General features: G+C 35.0%; 3 protein-coding genes across 3 annotated transcripts; 1 reads left to right on the forward strand and 2 right to left on the reverse strand.

Moving 5' to 3' along the window:
* Nucleotides 1-239: 239 nt before the first annotated feature.
* LOC141717016 (uncharacterized) lies at nt 240-1,491 on the reverse strand. The gene is made up of 3 exons (XM_074519143.1): nt 1,341-1,491; nt 1,060-1,249; nt 240-996 (listed from the first exon to the last, which is right to left on the reverse strand). Exons 1-3 carry the CDS (start codon nt 1,489-1,491, stop codon nt 240-242), a joined length of 1,098 nt encoding a protein of 365 aa, XP_074375244.1.
* A 273-nt stretch (nt 1,492-1,764) lies between these two features.
* On the reverse strand, nt 1,765-4,007 carry LOC141717019 (uncharacterized). The gene is made up of 4 exons (XM_074519144.1): nt 3,593-4,007; nt 3,022-3,480; nt 2,693-2,945; nt 1,765-2,362 (listed from the first exon to the last, which is right to left on the reverse strand). The coding sequence occupies exons 1-4, from the start codon at nt 4,005-4,007 to the stop codon at nt 1,765-1,767; spliced, it is 1,725 nt and encodes a 574-aa protein (XP_074375245.1).
* A 4,664-nt stretch (nt 4,008-8,671) lies between these two features.
* Nucleotides 8,672-17,131, forward strand: LOC141717425 (putative beta-1,4-xylosyltransferase IRX10L). Its single transcript, XM_074519478.1, has 4 exons — nt 8,672-9,102; nt 15,001-15,389; nt 15,492-15,733; nt 16,307-17,131. Exons 1-4 carry the CDS (start codon nt 8,997-8,999, stop codon nt 16,818-16,820), a joined length of 1,251 nt encoding a protein of 416 aa, XP_074375579.1. The 5' UTR covers nt 8,672-8,996; the 3' UTR covers nt 16,821-17,131.
* The last annotated feature ends 417 nt before the right edge of the window (nt 17,132-17,548 follow it).

Genomic DNA, 17,548 nt, shown 5'->3' on the forward strand with positions numbered 1-17,548 from the left:
TTACACAACCCTAGAGTTTGATTGAGATTGCGCGTCAACATTACTACAACTCCAACTTTGAGTTTTAGCTCATGAAGAGCAAGACCGGGAATATTTATAGAATTGAGGTACTCTGGAGGAAAAGATTGCATTTGATCCGTTTGTGAACCTGGAAAATCTTCAGTTGTGTCAACACTGAAATAAGAAAACATCTCGCCTGGGATCCTGTCAACTATTGCACTGTTAAGATTTCCAACAGTTTAGTTTGTTGGACTTAATATGGCTCTCTCACTCAAATAATCTGCATTCTGGTAATTTTCCGTAAAATCTGGGAAGGTGCTTTCTATCATTTCATCGACGGAGTTTATACCTTGCAGATTGCAAAATTCCCTAGGAATATAAATGTCATCTTCCAACAGTGGAGAAGTTGAATTAACAGGAGAATGTACCTTCCAATCACCCACATCCAAAACCCATTTTCCAAATTTGGATAGGCTTTCTACCTCAGCTCTACTTCTCCCTTTGGTAAGGTGCATGTTGTGTATGAGCTTGAAAACAGTAGCAATTCTCCATAATTTTGATTTGGTTATACATGCTGAGACAATCTGACCTCTGGTACCTTGTGGAATAACTGGAAAAATTTGGCGACAATCACCACCTAAGACGACAGTAATACCACCAAATGGCATGTGGAAACGCTCCGGATGGACAGCTTTCATTATATCTCGAAGTGAACGGTCAAGGCATTCAAATGAATGTCGATCTTGCATGGGTGTCTCGTCCCAAATTATCAGACTTGTACTCTTAATTAATTCAGCAATGTCTAACTTGTGTGATATTCCACACATAGACGTATCATCTAGAAGAATGGGGATTTTGAAACGGGAATGAGCAGTCCGACCACCAGGCATTAGCGTTGCTGCAATGCCAGACGATGCAACAGGAAGAACTATCTTACTTTCGGATCGCAACTTCGAAATAATTATCGTCCACAAAAAGGTCTTCCCACAACCTCCACTGCCGTATACAAAAAATAAACCTCATTTTCCATTGTTAACAAATTCCATGACAGAGTGGTACACTGCCAATTGCTCTTCATTACATTTAGAAAACAACTCAGTGTGTTCCTTTTCCATTTCGGCAATGTTATAGCTTGTTTCTTCTACAACCAAATTATTATCACTAAAATCCAGATACGTGCTAGGCGGTTGAGGCATTTGCTGAAAATCTTTTAGAGATTTACCAATGGACTTCAACAACTTGTGGATTTCTAAAGAAATGCAATGGATTAAAAAAATCAGTTTCAGATACTGGAAAATAAAAAACTTAGTGAAAATTAATAAATCAAATTCAATTTTTACCTGCCAAAGCATAAAATTCAAGTTGTTTTTGGTTAAGTAGGAGAAGCGGATTCCTTGTGAGCTTGCGTTGCGTTACCAAAATGTCATCAACCATTTCTTTCCAATGCTTGTCCCACAATAACTTTAGGTCAGTAACTTTGCAATTGATCATTATGTGGACAAATAATTGTCGAATTTGTGGTGGAAACCCGCAAATGGCACATTATTGAAGGACTTCATCCCACTCGTTATCATCATCAAGAAGGCCGTACTCTTTGCAAGCTTGTTGATAGGTTGGGAATAATTTTCCATCAACAGTACGTAAACTTTCATACGAAGTTGGACCGTGCACCTTAGTCAACAGCAATCGCAAATACCATAGTTCACCTGAGCTATGATGAGTATAAGATAAGCGGCCAATTTGCTTGCCTCTCTTTCTCAAATTTCAAATTCTATCACTTTCATTCCACACATAATATTGAGGGATTTCATCATATAAATATTTCCTCGCATTACTGTTATTCACATTGAGAAGAAAAAAAGCTTGAAGCTGACTCGGTTTATGTTTTTCTCTAGCAACCACTTTCTGCAAAGGCTCGTTGGATCTGAATGTACAGTATTTGTTCCCAGGTAAATGAAATGAAAGACGGAGAACAGGCACAAATATGTAATGAATATTAAAACCGAAGATACGATAAGCCGCCTCAGCTGCACAAATATATCTCCCATAAAAAAAAGATTGAATTTCATCTTCACCCGCATCAATGTTTTCTCCATTATCACTGCGTCTTTTTCCCCCTCTAATTTCCACCGTTGCTCTGTCGTGACCTTTGAGACAGTATTTGAATAGGTACTTTAGACTTCGCGCATGGCAACAAATCTCCACATTAATATGGCATTGGTATTTAACCAATAAATCCCGGTTATAAGGGACAAACCATTGATTGTCCAAAATTGCTTTCCCTTTGGTGACTGTATTATTCATTTTCCGACGTCTATAAATTGGAAAGCCAAATTGGTCAAATGTGGTGCTCGGAGAGTACCTACATGTTAATTACTCCCTCAGTTCCTTCCAATTGTTTACATTTCCGAGGAGGTGTCCGACACGCATTTTAAGGTGCATAAAAAGTATAGTTATGTAACTTATTTTTACAATTTTCTTTTTCTGAGTAAAAGTTGAATGTTTTAATTTTTATTCAGAAAAACAAATTTGTAAAAAAAATTACATAACTATACTTTATATGCACCTTAAAATGCGTGTCGGACACTATCTAAAAAATGTAAATAATTGAAAGGGACGGAGGGAGTATGATATCAATCTATATATTTATTCAACTTCAGAATGTAGGTGAAAAATGACATGATATATTTACTTCTTAGGAAAGTGTCGAATACACTTGTTCTGCTTCATGCATTTTGAATTATATGTATCTGATCCGCAGGGTCCGTTTATCATGTGAGCCTTTACAGCTGCGTAACCTACAAGGTCTTCCTTCAGATCAGGGATCTCGACAGATACATATTTATCAACATTGGCCTGAAGGTGGCGCTTTGATGCTGAGTCCAACCATATCAACATATGTACATGTGGTAAACCGCGCTTCTGGAATTTCACTACGTACATGACTGTGTATATAAATAAAATAATTAAACATCTCATTACATAAATAGCGGGAACAATTTATAGGATGCAAATTATTACCTGCAAGACATACACCAAAGTAGTTTTTCTTCTTGATGTCATCTACAATCTGGTCAAGTTTTAAATTGAAAACACGTGCTATCATGTCCGGAGAATTCTGTGGAGAACACTGAGGAATGTGTTTCATCATTTGAATGATTTCATCCCAAAGTGGATTTGTTGTCATCGTAAGGAAAATGTCCGGATGTCCAATGTATCGACACACTGCCAGCGCATCCTGGAAATTTTGTTGCATGTACCTTCGCGAACCAACAAATCTGGCTGGTAAGATGAAACTTTTCCCCAAATTATTACTATCAGAATCCCCTGTCTGCAAGGAGTCTCGTATATTCATATAAAGATCACTACGGAGTGTAGTCTGATTTGTACGGAACCACCACAAACGGGCTTGCTCTATAGTAGAGAATGCATCAACAATATATTGTTGGTAGATGCGCCCACCAAGACGCGGAGTGATACCTGCAGAAAAAACAAACAAAACCCAATTAATTAATACAGTTCTCCAATAATTAATTTTTCAGTATATATTTGACAGGTAGGCAATGGTTTTTATATAAGGAAGGACACTAACCTTCATTTGTTCGAACCTGAAATTTATGTGAGTAATACTCCTTCATTGATATCACTTCCCTTATTTTGTTCGAATCTTTCTTTGCTCTCCCAAATGGTATATTCTTATGAAATCCATCACCACCGTGAGGAAATAGAAGAGGATATTGTAGAGCCATAAGTTTTGGATGAATATCAGATATTCTTTCCAAACCATCGATTTTTGAATCAATAATAATATCGCGTGAACCGTCTGTTTCGTCAAGATCTCCAAGCATGATGCCAGCAACCTCATCTGATGTACCAATATGATTCTCACGACCACTGTCAGCCCGGGAAACCTTTAACACAATTTCCAAATCTTCTACACCTTCATTTTCGAAATGGTCCCGGGCAGAACGAAACTCTTTGACCAACTCATTTGTTTCATCCAACATTTTGATCAAACCATCAACTATCTCCACATCAATGGAATCGCCATCAGCAACATTAACTCACCTCAAATGATTACTAACATCATCCATTGTGTCATAAATGTAAAGTTGACAAAACTTCGGATCATCACCTTCCTCCGGTATAAGAGAACCAAAGAGATGATGATTCTGGCCGTTCAAACGATATACATATGGCGCACCACTACAGTTGATTGACTTGTCGACTTTACCATCCATGGATGTGAATACAAAAATACTATTGAACAAACGAATTCTATCAGTAAAACGCTTTGATTTAACTTTATCATTAAGCAGTTGCCAAATGAAAGAAGGAGTGGGCTTCTCCTTTGGAAGTTGAATTTGACTCTTGGCACAACATAGTGAGAAAACAGGAATGCCACGCGTAACACTTTTATTTGCACGTTCTTCTTTCCACATCCAGGCATGACAGTGTGAACATTACACATTCGGGGGACCTAACGAAGCATATTCTTCAACAACTGCACACATATGTAAAACCATAGATCAGCATATTACATCATTTGTAACTATGGATGTACTAAAAATGTGCCATTTTCTGTACTTACCATTTTCAGCATTCTTCTGCATTTCATAGGCATCGTAATTCAAATCAGCCGTAAAATCTTCATCCTCAGATGAAACATCCATGTCATTATGCTGGAAATCGTAGAAGCACGAATCCTCTGGTATGCAGTGTGTATTCATAATAAGTTCACTCCCCCAAAATTCAAAGAAATTGATTTTAATATTGACATCACATACCTATATCATAACTGTCATCCACTGTCTTCTTGTCTGGTAACTCATCAAATTTTATGTTCTTCATGGGCCATGAAAAATCTTCTGTCATTGGCCTTTTTCTTTCAGCTTTAGTACCTACGAATGGACAAATTCTTATACTTGACATCTGCAAAATATTCCCAACAATATATGTTACCACAATCAGAAGTGTATTTATACTGACCTACACACGCAGCTTTCACATTGGTGGTAGGTATTTTTGCAGATGTTCTTTTTCTGGAAAATGGAGGTGGTTGGTTCTCTTTTTCAAATGGCACATTTGGAGAGTAATGAGTTTGTGGGCTATATGATAAACTCTGTGAAGGCAGAGTATTAATCGACAATGGAGACAATGTCGGTCTTCGAGAAGACAACGTAGGGCGCGGTGTGATTGAAGTCATTTTGGAGTTGCAATTTTCATTGTCATCACGTTCAACATTCTCTACATTGAAGTTGATCACTTCAAATAAAAAAACACATTTGTAGTAATATGTACTAATTGGTCAACATGACTCACCGGTTGGATATTTTTTCAGTGGAGCCATAATAGCTTTCCTCTTCTGTGGTCTGCACTCAACTACATTTGAGAAGAGAACCAAATTTAGAGACATGATCAATTACATTTCCTCAAGCAATTTCTTGTAATACATACTTGTTTCATGTCTTGCTTTGTTTTTCGGGACTCTAGTCTGTGGATTTGCCCTTTCACATATATCTAAATGATCAAAAATTTACGCCACTTATGTACATCTAAAGTTGACCTCATAAAATAGAGCGGTGATATTTAGAGGCAAGTTGTGTTACCTTTTTTATTAGTACTGCATTTCCTGAAGTGTGTAGCACTGGTGGAACTTGATGAAGGACCAAACGGCGTTTCCACATAACTCTTACATAAATCAGATTTGTCAGAAAGAACACTCATGTCGTTGTTCACTACACATTACAACAAACATGCAACTGTCATCATTGTATAATTCACATACACAGAAAGAACGCAAACATGAAAAACATATATTCCACTATTTTAAGCAGTCTAAACATATATTCCACTAACTGGTATCATCCAAATATTACATGGTGGCGATCTAACTTCATGATGCGGTGACATTTCATGAAAAGAAGATTCCAGTCGCTGAGATTTTGACCTTATAAAATTTTCTTTGTCCACTGTACAAAGCATAATTAAGACATTGAACAAATGTTTCATTTTAAGATTAAATCAAAACACATATGAACAACTTACCTATACCCGATAAAGGTGACGTTGACTCTTTTTCCTTTGAATAGTCCCTCATGAAAGATATATCATAATTCCCTATAAACGGTGATAATTACTTAAACACTTATAACAAAATGAAGCAACAAACCCATGAATTGCAATAACTTAAATTACACTCACAAACTCTAGACATAAGTGAGTTGCTGGTAGGTTCAATGCTCTGTCCTGTCTGTAAAACTTCACCCATCATTAAAAAGTTGAATAAGCAATATTTGTCATGATCATAACTCCTGATCATAAAATACAGTTATTCTGTGCATACATTAAAAAAACAATGACAACCATGATCAATATGTAATTACATATGACAAAAAATACAGTCGGCTGCGGGTGAGAATTACCATCATCATGACTAAAACTTGAACAACTATTACATTTCCTTAATAAAGCAATACAAAATCAAATTACAGACATAAACCGTAACCACTTACACGACCTGGGCGGAAGAGAGTAGAGCTTACGTTTCTTCTTTTCATACATTCCTCCGGTTCAAATATAGCCAATACCAGTTAATACCACTTCAAAACACCAATAATAAGTTATATTAACAGTGTATTAGTCAAGATGTCATGACATACTTGTACCTAATCACTTTAATTTGAAATTCAAATTAAAGGGGGGAACAAAGTAAAACGCAGATTATGTATATATTATATATATTGTAATCAAGTACAAACTAACCAACACAGACAACCCAAGCTCATGACGCCCCAAAACGTAAGCATCAGTTGGAACATATTTGGAGAAATGAGCTCGATTTGGGGGAGTGAATTACTAATTTGAAGCCATGGTTGGAGAAATCAACAACTTCTACTTGATCAAGCCGACAACAACTTGGATGACTGCCACGTGTTCTGTGGAAAAGTATGTATCAGTTCAGTCTTGTGAAATCAGTGGAGAATACGTATGTATGCGGTGACAATGTACTGTATTTTTTTTTGGTTGAGGGGCTTTTGGACAATTCACCTTGAAACAGCCTTCAGGCAATATACTTTTAAGTAGATACAATATGTGACGCGTTTTAATCTACCGCAATACGACTTAATTATTTTAATTTATGTTGTTAAATTGTCAATTCAATAATTGCCGAACCATATGTTCTAAAAATGGTCTATGACATATAGTTGTTGTCACGAAATATACCCTCATATTTTTGTACAATTATCTAGCACAATTATCTAATCGGGGGAATTCAAAGTACAAAACATTTAATATATAAATTTTGATGACACGAATGATTTCTTACGGGTATCGAAAACTTTTAGTATTTTTAATTAATTTTGTTTAAAAAGCTTTTAGTCTTTTTAATTAATTTTGTTTAAAATGTACTTTTTAGAGAGTACCTTCCTTCATGAGTTTTTTCATAGGATTTAACTGTTTCAGAGTTTTAACAAGACTTTTTATGTGGGTTATATTTTTAGACATTAAAATTTTATTATCTAAATTTATGGGATTATCCCTGCATAACCTTCGGTTAGAAGTTTTGTGAATGAAATATGCTTTAGCAGGTAATATTTTATCTTGAATACAATTCTTTAATGAAAATTTTGTTCCGGCGAAAAAAAGTTATGGTATGAATTCTAGATTGGCAAGGCCTTTCCTTTCGGGCTTTTAATTGTCACCTGCTGTATAATTGTTACTCATGTTGCGGCTTTCATTCGATTTTGAAGCCCATAATAAATCACAAGAATGGCCTAATTCATTCGTACGAGAGCCCAGCCCATCATTTGAGGTCTATCTCACGGTCTTTGTGATTTGGACAAAGTTCGATTACGAACAAACCTTGTAACATGTCCAATGAGGTGAGTTGTCAAGGCCCAATAATTTAAATTCCACCTAATTTGGAGGTAAAAATTAAAAATGAAATTAGAAAATATAAAATTTTAATTTATTAAAATTGTTATCAAATTACATCATTAACAAATTAAAAATTATTTTAATCGATCAATTTCATTAATTTAATATTATAGTGGGTAAAAACTTAATATCTTATCATTATTTTTGATTCGATTCTCATCTACCCTGAAATTTGTAAAAACATATACTTATTGTGGTAAGATACATAAACTTAATCATTAAAAATATGTTATTACACCGGGCCTTTGACAAAAGTTTTACGGACACAGAAAACACGATAGATTTTCTCCTAAAAACGGCACTCTCGGTAAAGAAAGATGCTAAAATCCTCAAAACTATTCTCAAAATCGTTGATTAGTTGTCATTATTTTATTAATTATTTCATAAAATTTGTTATGAACCCTCGTGCATGAATATGAGTTCACAAATAAAAATCATTTGGGAAAGATTTTGAAATTATTTTCTGAATAAGTAGCATTAATCCTGTGTAAACTTCCCGAACCTTTTTTATATATCACACACAACACAACATGTTTTATGCATATAAAATCAGCTTAAAAGCATAGCCCCAATCACAAAACAAAACACAGAAAACAACAGCAGGACAACCTTTGACTATGGAATGTCAACTCACTTTCATCTCCCACACTTGTCTCTCTCTTTCTCCACAACACTATAAATAAATAAATATATATATATATATATATATATTTTTTACTTTTTAACTACATTTCCACTACACTTGACAGCTTGTTTAAGACCAAACTCAAACCAAACTACCCTCTTCATTCCCTGTTTTTTGAAGCAATTTTAAATACCCATTTCTTTAATTTTCTTTTTCAAGCCTACATTTTCTTGATTTCTAAAGATACACACACACATATGTGTGTGTGTATTATCAACAACTTTCTTTGATGACATCTTAACTATCTCTCAGCCCTTTGCTTCTTTATGTAGATTATTCTGTTTCTTGCTGAAACACATTTGTAAAAGTACTATTTTTTTCTAATTTTTTTGTGTTGAATTTTGATAATTTTGTTGTTAAAGGTTAAAAAATGAGGAACTGGAGATGGGGTTTTGTTGTGATGCTTTGTTCTGTGATTCTTTTGAGGATTGATGCTAATGTGCACTCCAGAGCTCAACAAACTGAGAGAATTTCAGGTCTTTTTGATAAAGATTGTGTTTTTTATTTGTTTGTTTATGATTATATGTGATCTTGAGCTTTCTTTATGATGTAATGTTGATATGTTGAGTACTTGAGTATGATGGTTTTGATGTATTAGCATGATTGTAAGAGGGTTTTTGACATTTGTGTTATCTGTGCACCTTTCGATTTTATTGTGTTTTTGTTTATGTTGTGGCTGCTGTTTTTGGCAATGTAATTTGAAAAAGGGAAAAAAAGGGGAGGTATTAATCGTTTTGGCCTACAAACTCTAGGAACGGGGAATTTTTTATGTGTTTTCAGTAAATTTCGTGTTGTAGTTTTTTATTTTTATTATGGTGATCTTATATAGGTGAGCTATAAACTGTAATTATATGTTGGCATTGTATGACACTGAAATGTGATATATGATGACAATGCTGGCGTTCTCATTGACCAAGAAGGACTGGTTTGTAGTGGAGCTTGACTCCTTTGGATTGTTTGGGAATGCAATTCCATGGGATAACAAAGTCCTTTCATCGGCATCAAAATTTTGACTAGATTATGTCAGCGCTTTTAGTATAAAGCGTAACTTGTAATAGATTGATCTATAAATATTTTTCTCTACCCTTTTAGAGTTCTTGATGACATTATCGCGTTAATGTCGGAGTGAGATGGTTAGAGCCTATTCTGTAAGTTTATTTAGCGAGATACTAAGAGTTATTGTTGTATCTCATTCCCAATCTGTTTCCCTCATTTATTTAAACACCAAGAAATTCTGTCTAGATTATTAATTAATAGTCGGTCATCATTATTTCCTTCTATGTAAACTACCACTTAAAGAATACGTTTTTTTTTTCAATTTTGCATAACCGTGAAATCTTAATTTTATTGTGACATTGATTTAAATATGTTACCTCTCTTTTTTCTATCTTATTTGTGCTTGGTGGTGACATAACTCTTAAGCGTAAAGCTTGTTTTGTAGTATTAATTGTGGTTAATAATATGAGTTTGGTTTTTGCATGGGTTACTTTTGTTTCACATATGCGTGATCCATGGAATCTTTTAAATTTCTTTGTAATTTGCCCATATATGTTGATTTAGTTGATTGTTCAAATCCAATTAAAATTAAAGCTCTTTGACTATTCTGAGTGCTATACCACGGAATAATACAGTCTATTTAATCGTGTCAAGCTCCCTTCTGTGTCGTTTTATTGCACCTTTAGTCTAAATTAAGTATGTAACTAACAGAGCAATAATTTTTTTCCCTTTCTTTTCTTGTGGCATTTTTCACTTACAAATTTAGGCGTAACTTTTAAACGTGCCTTGACCAAAGCTTGTTTAAGAAGAATATTCTGTTATGGTAAGGGTGGTACTTTTAAGCTATCTCCCATTTGTTTCCTTTTGTTGAAATTAATTACTTAGACATTAACGTTATAGGCGGGGAGTTGGCTTAAAATTTAGTCCACGTTTAGTTCCCTCCACGGTAGCTACTAACACAGTCACATGGAAATTATTTCAAGAATGTTTTAGCACAACTGGAAACTGAATGTGAAGAAAAGCAGTTTGAATAGCATTACTTTCTAGCCTATTTATGTGTTGATTATGCCTTGAGTCCATAACTTTAGAGCTTAGTGATTACTTTGATTAAGCTCTCGAAGATCGTATTTTAGTATTATAGCCTGACACATCAAATATGGGTTGGACAAAGCATTAGAATTTGACAGTCTATTCAGCCTAGGTTGATATACCTTGGCATCTTCTTAACTGCCCCGTCCCCCAATGTATACTACCTACCGGGATGAGGGAGTATGTAGTTGCCTGCGGGGTAGTTTAACGTTCCGTACTGCTTAGTTCCGTCGAAGGGTTAGATTAGTTATCTAACTTAGATAACTATTTAGAAGTGGCTCTGCATCTAATAAGTACGTTAGGCTGCTGCCTTCTACAATATGAAAATTAAAGTAAAAATGGCTGGCTCTGATTTATGCTTTATTCTATGCTCTAAGTGAAAAGGTTAAGTTTTGATTGACTACGAGTAGATCATACAAGATTGAGTTGAACACATCATATTAGCCAATGACCTTTACAGGAACTTACATTTGTCATCAGAATCCGTTATGTGGTTTAGCAGGGTACGTTTGAGAATTGTATTTTAGTAGCAAATTACCTGTAATTGCATACCATAACTCTTGTAGCTAATATCTTATTAGGACCATATGCCTTGATAATTGTTACAATAAAGAACCTCTTTTCTGTCTTGTGACATTTCTTGAACCTATAAATTTGCTGTAATCGATATGCAGCAAGTTGTTTTTCCAAAGTGGATGGTTTGTTGTGCAACTAGGCTATTTTTGTTTTCCTCCTTTTTATATGTTTAAATTCGAGCATTTCCTGCTTTTGTAATGTATCAATATATAACTTGTGGTGCAATATCAAACAAATTTGAGTCTTTAACTGTGCTTGGTTTTTGTAAAAATTAGGTAGTGCTGGTGATGTCTTGAAAATTCTTTTATCCATAATATCAAAACGAGCCCATTTTGTAAAAAAAAATTCTTACTAATTTAGAGGGAACACATACATTTAAAAATGATTAATATCTTGATTATCATGGTTTGGTTAAAAGGCTGTATTTGAATGGTCTGAGTACTATTATTGTCAAAAATTATTTTTCTAATGTTGTAACATCTCAACCAATGGTTGCAGCTTTTTGAATTACTCGGTCCAAGGCCCTCTAATATGGTCCAACCAACTTCTGTCAACAGCTCACCCGGCACAGTATAACAAATTTTGTCTCTGGTTAGTGGTAAATAGTGGTCTGTGCCCTTGTAATATTAAAACTGCCATACATGTTCGTCTATAAAATTGGTTTGCACTTCTTTGACGTTGGAGATATGGTTGGTAGCTATTATGCCGATACAACAGTGAATATATTTATACACACAACACCTTCATCACCTCTTTGTTGCCTTTTTAAAGACCTCTCTCTTCTTTACTCCTCAGTCCTCACACATACTAGTGCTCTAGAATCTACTTGAAAATGACAAGAACTCACACAATAGAAAGGACAATAAATATTTAGCAAAAAAGAGAAAAAAAGAAAGGACAATAACAACTATATCAGTACTAGCCACTGCTAATTAACAAAATTTGTTACGCTGTGCTGTGCTGTGGACAGAAGTTGGTAGACCATATTAGAGGGCCTTGGACCGAGTAATTCAAAAAGTTGCAACCTTTGATTTGAGATGTTACAACATTAGAAAAATCTTTTTTGAAAAATAATGCTACTCGAACCATTCAAAGACTATGTAATTAGCCTTTTAACAACTTTTGTATCTGGTTAGTGGTAAATAGCGGTAAATTTTGTGCGTATTTTGACACTCCTTGGAAAAGCAGTGGGGCATGTAAATTCATTTAGTGGCTAATTTCGATTTTATTGTGTTTTGGTTTAAGTTGTGGCTGCTGTTTTCCGCAATGTAATTTGAAAAAGGGAAGATTTTTGGACAGGTGTTGTGTTCTAATGCTAATTGTTTTGACCTACAAACTCTAAAAACAGGGAATTCTATATGTGATTTTGGTGAATTTGTTGTTGAATTTTGGTGATTGTGTATAGGTGACCAATAAACTATAGTTATATGTTGTATGACATTGGAATGTGATATATGATGACAATGCTGTGGTTGTCATTGACCAAGAAGGACTGGTTTGTAGCGGAACTTGACTCCTTTGGATTGTTTCGGAATGCAATTCCATGGGATAACAAAGTCCTTTCATTGGCATCAAAATTTTGACTAGATTATGTCAGCACTTTTAGTATAAAGCGTAACTTTTAATAGATTGATCTATAGATATTTTTCTCTACCCTTTTAGAGTGCTTGATGACATTTTCACGTTAATGTCGGAGTGAGATAGTCAGAGCATATTCTGTAAGTTTATTTAGTGAGATATTAAGAGTTATTGTTATATCTCATTCCCCATCTATTTACCTCATTTATTTAAACACCAAGAAATTATGTCTAGATTATTAATTAATAGTCGGTCATCATTATTTCCTTCTATGTTGACTACCACTTAGAGAATACGTTTTTTTTTTCAATTTTGCATAACCGTGAAATCTTGATTTTATTGTGACATTGATTTAAATACGTTTCTTTGCTATCCTATTTGTGCTTGGTGGTGACATAACTCTTACGCGTAAAGCTTGTTTTGTAGTAGTAAATAGTAATTGTGGTTAATAATTTGAGTTTGGTTCTTGCGTGGGTTACTTTTGTTTAGAGTTTCAACATCTGATGTCTGCATCACAGGGTTTCTGACATCTCACATATGTGTGATCCGTGGCATCTTTTAAATTCTTTGTAATTTGCATTGCTCCTATATGTTGATTTAGTTGATTGTTAAAATCCAATTAAAATTAAAGCTCTTTGACTATTCTGAGTGCTATACTACGGAATTACAAAGTCTATTTAATCGTGTCAAGCTCCCTTCTGTGTCGTGTTACTGCACCTTTAGTCTAAATTAAGTATGTAATTAACAGAGCAATAAATTTTTTCCCTTTCTTTTCTTGTGGCTTTTTCACATATAAATTTAGGCGTAACTTTTAAACGTGCCTTAACCAAAGCCTATTTAAGAAGAATATTCTGTTATGGTAAGGGTGGTACCTTTAAGCTATCTCTCATTTGTTTCCCTTTGTTTCCATTTGTTAATATTTTGACATTAACATTATAGGCGGGGAGTTGGTTTAAAATTTAGTCCACGTTTAGTTCCCTCCACAGTAGCTACTAACACAGTCACATGGAAATTAAACACAATCACATGGAAATTATGTCAAATATGTTTTAGCACAACTGGAAACTGAATGTGAAGAAAAACAGTTTAAATAGCATTACTTTCTAGCCTATTTATGTGTTGGTTGTGCCTTAACCCGTAAGTCCATAACTTTAAAGCTTAGTGATTACTTTGATTAAGCTCTGGAAGATCGTATTTAGTATTACAGCCTGACACATCAATATGGGTCGGACAAAGAATTTGACAGTCTATTCAGCCTAGGTTGATATACCTTGGCATCTTGCCAACTACTACTCCCTCCGTCCCCTTCTGTTGTACACGGTTTTTTTTTCAATGTTTGACACGCATTTTAAGGTGAATATAAGGTATACTTCCATAATTTATTTTTAATTTATTTTTCTGAATTAAACTTTAAACATTAAATTTTTATTTAGAAGAAAAAATAAATTTAAATAATTTATGGAAGTATACTTTAAAAGAGCGTTAAAATGCGTGCCGAGCCCCCGTTCCCCAATTTATACAACCTACCGGGACTGAGGGAGTATGTAGTTGCCTGCGGGGTAGTTTAACGTTCCGTACTTCTTAATACCATCAAAGGGTTAGATCAGTTATTTATTTTAGATAACTATTTAGAAGTGACTCTGCATCTAATAAGTACATTAGGCTGCTGCCTTCTACAATATGAAAATCAAAGTAAAAATGGCTGGCTCTGATTTATGCTGGAAGTGAAAAGGTTATGGTTTTGGTCGACTACGATTAGATAATAAAAGATTGGTTTGAACCCATCATATTAGCCAATAACTCTTGTAGCTAATATCTTACTAGGACCATATGCCTTGATATTTGTTACAATAAAGAACATTTTGAGTTTGGCAAAAAAAAAAAGAACCTCTTTTTTGTCTTGTGAAATTTCTTGAACCTATAAATTTGCTGTGATCGATATGCAGCAAGTTGTTTTTCCGAAGTTTTCGCGAAGTGGATGGTTTGTTGTGCAACTAGGCTATTTTTGTTTTCCTCCCGTTTATATGTTTAAAATTTGAGCATTTTCTGCTTTTGTAATGTATCAATTTATAACTTGTGGTGCAATATCAAATAAATATGAGTCTTTAACTGTGCTTGGTTTTTGTAAATAATAGGTAGTGCTGGTGATGTCTTGGAAGATGATCCTGTAGGAAGACTGAAAGTTTTCGTTTATGAGCTTCCAAGCAAATATAACAAAAAGATTTTGCAGAAGGACCCAAGATGCCTTACTCACATGTTTGCTGCAGAAATTTATATGCATCGGTTTCTTCTATCAAGCGCTGTTCGAACACTCAATCCTGAGGAAGCTGATTGGTTCTATACTCCTGTGTATACAACTTGTGACTTAACACCAAACGGTCTCCCTCTGCCCTTCAAATCACCTCGTATGATGAGGAGTGCTATACAACTCATCTCGTCTAATTGGCCTTACTGGAATAGGACGGAAGGGGCTGATCACTTCTTCATAACACCACATGACTTTGGAGCATGCTTTCATTATCAAGTACTCTCTCACGCACACATGCAAACACAAACTCAAACTCGTGGTTGTATTTTAAACTTTTAACATTCGCACAGGGCCTGAAACAATTTACTTTTATTGCAGGAAGAGAAAGCAATTGAAAGAGGGATTCTTACATTGCTACAGCGTGCTACCTTGGTTCAAACTTTTGGACAGCGAAATCATGTTTGCTTAAAGGATGGCTCCATCACAGTTCCGCCGTATGCTCCTCCGCAGAAAATGCAGTCTCATTTGATCCCTCCAAACACGCCTAGATCCATCTTTGTTTATTTCAGAGGTTTATTTTATGATGTGGGAAATGACCCGGAAGGTGGTTATTATGCAAGGTACATTTATGAAACCTCTGATCATTTTTGAACACAAGTTATATATACCATGTGATACTGGTAAGCATCACTATGATTTTGCTACTTTCACAATGCTACTTAACAGTGAATAACTTGCTAGAATTACTCACCACAAATTTGTACAGGGTGATTCATGTCCGGTATCTCTAAAGAAGTTTCCTCATTAAGCATTTTCTAAAAAACTGCATTTTCACACATGTCATGTGGTCATTTGGATCATGAACTCGTGATAATTTATCAAAAAATTGGGTTCTGGAACTGACATGAAACTTGAAACATCTATTCATGACCAGTCACTGTAATTTCCTCCAATATAATCACACATTCATGGTGCATCAATCTGACAACTTAAGTTTGGACATATATCTGGGAATCCAGAAGCATCATAAATTATAAAGCATCCATATATATAGAGGAAGCAAAGAAAATATATATGTGTTGTTACCTGATTATAATATATATTTCCTTAATATTTATAATATTCAGAGTGAAAGGTTGAATTATTCCAATTGTGAATTGACATTCATTAGTCTAATTCGGTTCTCCCTACAGAGGTGCAAGGGCAGCAGTATGGGAGAACTTCAAGAACAATCCACTTTTTGACATATCTACAGAGCATCCGACTACTTATTATGAAGATATGCAACGAGCAATATTTTGCTTGTGTCCACTAGGATGGGCTCCATGGAGTCCTAGACTTGTTGAAGCTGTGATATTCGGTTGCATTCCTGTCATTATTGCAGATGACATTGTTTTGCCTTTTGCTGATGCGATCCCGTGGGAAGAAATTGGCGTTTATGTGCCAGAGAAGGATGTTCCTAATTTGGACACGATGCTCGCCTCTATTTCCCCAGAGGTCATACTGAAAAAACAAAGGTTGTTGGCAAATCCTTCAATGAAGCAAGCTATGTTGTTTCCACAACCGGCTCAACCTGGGGATGCTTTTCATCAAATTTTAAATGGGCTTGCCCGAAAACTACCACACGACCGAAGCGTCTTCTTAAAGCCTGGAGAAAAGATCTTGAACTGGACTGCAGGCCCTGTGGGTGATCTGAAACCTTGGTAGTTAAGTCTTGTTGGCATTGCACTCTACATAGAAATCAGACCTTCTGCTAGAATGAAGATTCAAAATTCTCTGGAGTCCGAATACTAGACCTTCTGCTACTTGAGACTAGTACTAGATATGCATGTATTTCAGAAATTGCCACTTGATTCAATACACACTAAAACATAGCAATTTTGTGGTGAAGGATTTTCTTTTCTTTTGGTTATTACTCTATGTGACCACGTTCTCCAAACCAGCATAATCACAAGCAATTGTATGCTCTGCCTGCCCTATTTCTTTTAATAATTCCCCTGCAACCTAATATTTTCTGCTAATGGATTACACACGCACACACACCAGAATGCGAACTTGTGATTTTCCCACAACGGGTATAAATGGATACAAGAGCTCAATCACAATCACTGTATTAATACTTTATTAGGCAAAGTAGTTTTAGTGCGCATTTCCGATCGTTACACCATGTGATATTTTTTAAAGCTATTTTGCATAAATGTACGCGTTAAAAATAATAATTGATTAGCTATTTATATTATATGTATGTGGTGTTTTTTAAAGCTATTTTGCATTTCCGATCGTTACACTATGTGGTTATAAATTAGACTCAACAATTAAAGAACGGGGCAACAATCATGAGATTAAAAGGTTTTAACATATAACATGACAAGGGATATAATCATAGATTCACAACTAAGGAAGTGGAATAACCATAGGCACATCATACTCAAACA

This window comes from Apium graveolens, chromosome 4, assembly GCF_009905375.1.
Source record: "Apium graveolens cultivar Ventura chromosome 4, ASM990537v1, whole genome shotgun sequence".
In the NCBI taxonomy this organism is placed as follows: Eukaryota; Viridiplantae; Streptophyta; class Magnoliopsida; order Apiales; family Apiaceae; genus Apium; species Apium graveolens.